General features: G+C 33.7%; 1 protein-coding gene across 1 annotated transcript; it reads right to left on the bottom strand.

The window, feature by feature from the left end:
- Positions 1 to 3,800: 3,800 nt before the first annotated feature.
- Positions 3,801 to 5,859, bottom strand: LOC110720229. The gene is made up of 5 exons (XM_021899234.1): positions 4,971 to 5,859; positions 4,743 to 4,876; positions 4,576 to 4,651; positions 4,426 to 4,478; positions 3,801 to 4,163 (listed from the first exon to the last, which is right to left on the bottom strand). Exons 1-5 carry the CDS (start codon positions 5,857 to 5,859, stop codon positions 3,801 to 3,803), a joined length of 1,515 nt encoding a protein of 504 aa, XP_021754926.1.
- Positions 5,860 to 6,170: the final 311 nt, after the last annotated feature.

The raw sequence follows: 6,170 nt of genomic DNA, 5'->3' as shown, positions 1-6,170 counted from the left end.
ATGGTTAATTGAGTTATTTGAGATAAATTTGATGATAATTGTGTGATTAAATTGATTGAATTGATGATGGCATGTTGTTTGTTTTAGATTGGATTGATCTCCCAAGATAGCAAACTTAATTGCATGTTAGTTCTAGTTTGACAAGGGATTGTGAATTAGAATTTATATATTTGATTGCATTTTGGGTAAATTTCTTCTATGCACCTAGTCAATGAGGGATCTAGGCTAGGAATTTGAGAGATTGCTCTTGATGGTTATTAATTCCCATTTTAATTCTTTCTTTGCATGATTGATTATCAAATCAAATTCCCATTAACTTGTTAATTGATCAAAGTGGATCTTTGCCCCTAGTAGACTTTGTAATATCTTGATCTTTATATGTGTGTTAGTGTAGTTGTAGTGTCCACTATCCATAAACCGACTTCGGCGTAGCTTAAGCATTAGATCGAGAACAATCCAACATTACCGTTCCTTGTGGTTCGACTCCGAACTTACCACTAGACTTGTTTAGGGGTTAGTTTAGGATTATAATAAATTTTGTTTGGCCGTGAGGAGGTTAGTCAACGACTTAATTTCCCCACGCTCACTTTTACACCCATTTGACTAGTTTACCCAGATTGGCAAAATGCCCAACTTTTATCCAAAAATATTGTACAGTATATGATTTTTAAATTCCTTCCGAGATTATAATCCACATTTAAGTAATACTACCAAAATTAGTTTATGATGTGTACTTTAACTAATCATATTTAACTGGAACTCAACTCAGCTACTACCCCAAACTATTTTAAATGGTTATTTCAAATTCTAACGAGATCAATTTAATTTAAATGATTATTTCAAATTCTAACGAGATCAATTTAATTTAAATGATTATTTCAAATTCTAACGAGAACAATTATTAAATGTGATGTGTACTTATTTCAAATTCCACTAACATTCAAAATAATTGAAACAAGATCAAAATTATACCAATTACAATAGGCAAAGTTATCAAAAATCAAAATTATACCAATCACAAAAGGCAAAGTTACCAAAATAAAGAGTAACAACCCATCTACATGATAATATATTACAAAAATTCATATCCAAATTAACCAAAAGTTGACTACTAACACATATGGGTGTACTAACATCAAACTACAAATCATCTAATCAACTTCAAACCTACTACCCACCATTTAATATAGCAAAAGAAGGTGGATGTCAATGGAGTCTATGATACTCGAGGTTCACATTTGCCTTAACACTTCCAAAAGGGTGGACCTAGTCCGCATCCAACTTAGTAAGCATTGTTGAAAGCCACCACCTTATCATTGTTACGAATCCCGACATCGCTCACGGTCTGGCTTGGCTTTAAGTACTTCCTCTCATGCATAAGTGTGATGTTTGATGGGTCAGCTCCAATCCTGTTTGCTCACACGAAGAACACTCGATTCATGCAAGTGTGGATACGACCTTTCACCCTCTATTCAATAGGATCCCTCGATATATCAACAATATTAAACTTTTTGATTCTTGTATCAAGGTTCACTACGCCCACCTGGTCATATAAATTACGTGTATCAATGTTGACTTAATTTATTTTAAAAAAATAAAAATAAAACTAATTTAAAAAAAAAAAAATTTTGATTAATTAACAAATCAATAAATTAATAGGTTCTCTAAATCAAAAGGTGAATTTTGTATTTTCAAAAGGGTATAACAATTAGGCTTTCACCATCCTAGCTGCTAACATATAATAAAAGGGTATAAGTTTTGTGCTTTCACCATCTATATTATGATGTGATTGACCCATCAACTTAGGCCCACTGCTAAAAAAAACCCTACTTCTCAAAATGCTTTATCTCGAAATGTTTATATTTATTTTTTATTTATTTTTGAAAAATTATCCCAAAAATTTATAATATAAAGTTATTTGCTGAAAAATAAAACAAAGTCTCTATTCCATTCATGGTCTTAAATATAATTAGGTCAAAAAAAAAAAATGGAGCTTAGTGCAATTTTGACTTAATTTATTAATAATATAGCTAAGTGCAATTTTGGGATAATTAATTTAAACAAAACATATTAACTTAAAATAAAAAGAAAACATAATAACTAAAATAAAAACAAAATAATTAGAAATACCAGTCCATGGACCAACAACACATCCCCAGTTTGAACACGCGTAGTTGCTGGTGTAGCATGGTGCGCAATAAGGTTACCAAGCTTGAACAAGTTAATTTGATGAGGTCCAACGTCTATCTTTGATGGGTAGTCTCTATAGATTCCCATGAAGGTTTCATTATCAGCAATCTCATACATAACTCCAAGATCACCTGGTTCTTCGCTCTTCACCAATATTGAATGTAATGGAACTTCTTCTTCAATATTTGGATGCTCAAGAAGGTCCATATCAATATTAGGCGCGAGTTCCCTGATATTAGGTTCAGGTTCATCATCAGAGTTAGGAGTATCGACATCCCCATTGTAGACCCGCATATCAGCTTCAACAGGGATACCCGTGGTATCAACATTCATTCATAGAGATAGTGTTCGTGCAAAGCTAGGAATCATGAAGGCTCGTGGGAGCCGCAAAGATTCCTCCCTGCTGATGAAGCGAATTCTTGGTCGTTAAGTAGGTAAGCCAGCAACAATCGGTATCCGATGAGGTCGTCTTCTGGACCTCCTCCTATTCGGAGGTGCTCGGAGAGGTAGAGGTACAGCAGATTGTTGTTGTGCTTGGGAGGTAAGCGCAGACAGTGGGGGGCATGCGGTTGGCTACCTGAAGACTCACCTTCGCAAGTTATCGAAGGCAAAGTGAGGCGGGAACGCTTCTTGGATGGTGCCATGTTTGTAAATTTTATAATTAGTTTATTTTAGTGAAAGGTCTAGACAAAGAAAAAGAAGAAAGGTGTTTATATATAGCAAAACAAATGATCAACTTACCTTGGCTTCTTACCAAATTACCACTTGACACTTGTCATATTTTGGGCATATGTAGCAATTTCTCATTTATCAACCATAAAATGTAGAATACAAAGGATTAATCATAATTGGATTAAAAAAAAGTATTAATCATATACTCTAAATTAATTTAATTCTAGATAACTTTAATAACTTTCATAAATGATCTATCTATGATAACTATTTGTATTTTGAATATTTACAATCATGTGAATGATTTATCGATGATACGGTCCATAAATTGTAACGGGACGATAATTGTTTTATCTTTGTATGACTTATCGACGAGCTCTCATTGCAATCGATGACCTACCTTAGGTCTTAAGATTACTGAACTTATTAAATGTGCGATTTACATCATCATATCAACTTCACACCGAATTCAACACTGAATTTATAGGTTTTTAAAATGTTTTAAAAAATATAATAATTTCTTTTATACTAAGTTGCGATACACTTTATCGAGTCATAAGGAGTCTTTACATAGAATTTTTATTTACTACGTATAAAATTTGCATGAAAATTACATACTTTATGTTTATACCATTACGCATAGAATAAAAATGCGGTCGCAGTCGCGATCGCGGGAACGGTCGCGGTAACGCAGTATCGGTATTGTTACGCCCGTAACGGACTAGGTATCGATCGTCGCGGCAGAATTTTAATTTTAGAGCATTTTAAGGGTGTTTTTTTACCAATTTGAAGCTCGAAATATGTATATTAGTAATAAATATCATTTATAATTGTGATTATAAAAGTAATTCATATATTTAAAGCCATTTTTTAAAGGAAAATTTGTCAAAAATAACACCACCTTTAAGCGGTCTTCCCTAAATAACACCACCTTTTGATTATTCCACAATAACACCACCTTTTGTACGCCTTTGAAATCTTTGTGAGTAATTATTTTCAAATTCAGAGTTTAGAGGATTAACCATTGATTGTGGAAGTTGATAGCGCCCACTTGATTGCCTCGTTGAGTGAGAAGAGATAAATTCATTTCCATCATTTCCATCATCTCCATCGTCGCTACTTGGTGGTGTCAAAGCAGATTGTTTGTTACCAGCACTTTGCCGACTTTGCTTAAAAGTTTGATGACTAGAGGAACCTCGAACAGTGTTGCCAGTTTGACTTCCACCACCTCCGTCGCCACCTTCTCCACTATCATCATCATCTAACCAACTGAGATCATCTCCTTTCGAAAAGTGGAGCTTCTGATTCCTCCAACCATTCGTTTAAAGGATCGTCAACATCAAATATGTAATCTAAATTAATTGGATCATAAGTGGTTTTCAGCTCATCGGCACCATGCCTCCTCATATGTCTCAATTTTAACTTCATGTTGTATCGAAGGTAGACGATTTGATGGAGCCTACCATACTTCAATCGATTTCTCGTTTTAGTATGAACCAAACTCCACATGCTCCAGTTTCTCTCGCAGTTTGATGATGATGTGGTTTGACTTAATACTCTTACAACAATTTTCCTTAATTCGGGTGCGCTCTCTCCATACGTCATCCACCACATAGCTGCAAACATTATTTGTATGTATTATGTAATGTTATTTTATTAAAATTATTTTAATAAATCATGTATTGTAATTAAATTTGATGTTTAAATATATACCTGGGTCCATTTGATGTATTGCCCTTTGTGCCGAGCTATTGCCAAAACTTTCAGCCTTATCCCGATACATGTAAATCTGTGATTTTCCACATATTTTAATATATGTAAATGTTTAAAAGTAATCTTACAAATGTTTTTTTTTAAAAACTTAATAAATAATAACTTACTTGTTGGGTTGCTCTGATTTCATTATCTGGATCTCTTTCAAGTCTGGTGATTACTTTTCTCACCCCTACTAACAACTCATGGTCATTTCCAATGTCATTTTCTCTGTACATGTATTGAGGTTTTAAGAAACATCCTTGAACATGACACACGTATACAATAATTATAAGTATTTATTTTTAACATAAATATAAGTACATTGAAAGAATCATGAATATTATAAATATTACCTGCTCCATGTAAATCCGTATGTAATTGGCAATTCCATCTTTTGTCTATCATCTTCCAATAATTCTTGTAATATGTAGGATTATTTTGAATTGCCAGCTTACAACGCCCCATTGCCTCATATATAAAACCCATTGTTGGTTTTAGATCTCCATCAACAAGCTTCAATACTTTTATGATGGGGTCTTGTATTTTTATTATTTCATTAGCCTTTTCCCAAAATTTGGCAACTTCAGTGGAAGGATGTTTAGACAACGTTTCACGAACTTCCACAGCTAATGCGTCATTCATTTGACCGAATCTTGAAGTCACCCAAGTACTAGAATCAAACATTTCTTGCAAGGCAGTCTTATGTCTCACAACACTTTCCAACATTATGAATTGCGTTGCAAATCGTGTGATTCCTGGTCGTGTCAGATCTCTACCCCCAGTAAACTTCTTCATATAATCAACTGCCCATTTATACTTGTAGATGAATTGGGAGACTTTTCTTGCTCTTTCTATAACAGATTTTATTGAACTTTTCTTCCCAATATCTTCCAAAAGAAGATCCAAACAATGAGCTGCACAAGCTGTCCAGTTCAAATGTGGGAATCTGTCCATTAGTTTCTTTCCTGCAGCTTTGACTGAAGCTTCATTATCTGTCACTATTTGAACAACTTTCTCTTCCCCTATCTCTTGTACTACCTTCTCCATCAAACTATAGTAGTAGTTTGTGTCTCTACAATACACATCTGTGGCATCAATTGATTTGTGAAAAACAGTGCCACGAATCGAGTACACAAGAAAGTTTATAATGTGCATGTTTGTTGGCCCTGACCAACCATCACACATTATTGTTACACCTCTTTCATTCCACGCCGGTTCAAAGGAGTTGATGTAATTCTTCATCTCTTTACATTATACCTAATAACATAACAATAAATAATTTCAATGTTAAGAGTTACGCTAAAGAAATAATTTTAATAGAAAATAATAAAATGTGTTAATTCACATAATAAATTAATTGTACCTGAGCTAATTCATAAGCCGAAAGAGCTCGAACATCTGGACACTCTCGTATAGTATTCATCAGTGGATTAGTGTAAGGGGACTCGATTGCCTTAAATGGTAAATTAGTATCAATCATAAAATTACCATATGCTTTAATGATTGACTTTTTTGCCTTCTTCATAAATGAAGTGTTAATTTTTGTTTGTTTT

This window comes from Chenopodium quinoa, unplaced genomic scaffold (assembly GCF_001683475.1).
Source record: "Chenopodium quinoa cultivar QQ74 unplaced genomic scaffold, ASM168347v1, whole genome shotgun sequence".
Taxonomy (NCBI): domain Eukaryota; kingdom Viridiplantae; phylum Streptophyta; class Magnoliopsida; order Caryophyllales; family Amaranthaceae; genus Chenopodium; species Chenopodium quinoa.
The sequence above is the reverse complement of the archived record's forward strand: the minus strand, read 5'-3'. Positions and strand labels throughout refer to the sequence as shown.

Excerpts from the sequence above, each read along its gene's own strand:
- LOC110720229 (XM_021899234.1), bottom strand. The coding sequence starts at position 5,859 with ATGAAGAATTACATCAACTCCTTTGAACCGGCGTGGAATGAAAGAGGT. Across the intron at positions 4,877-4,970 it reads TACGGATTTACATGGAGCAG|GATGTTTCTTAAAACCTCAA; the intron begins GTAATATTTATA and ends GTCATGTTCAAG. Across the intron at positions 4,164-4,425 it reads CCGAATTAAGGAAAATTGTT|AAGCTCCACTTTTCGAAAGG; the intron begins GTAAGAGTATTA and ends TGGAGGAATCAG.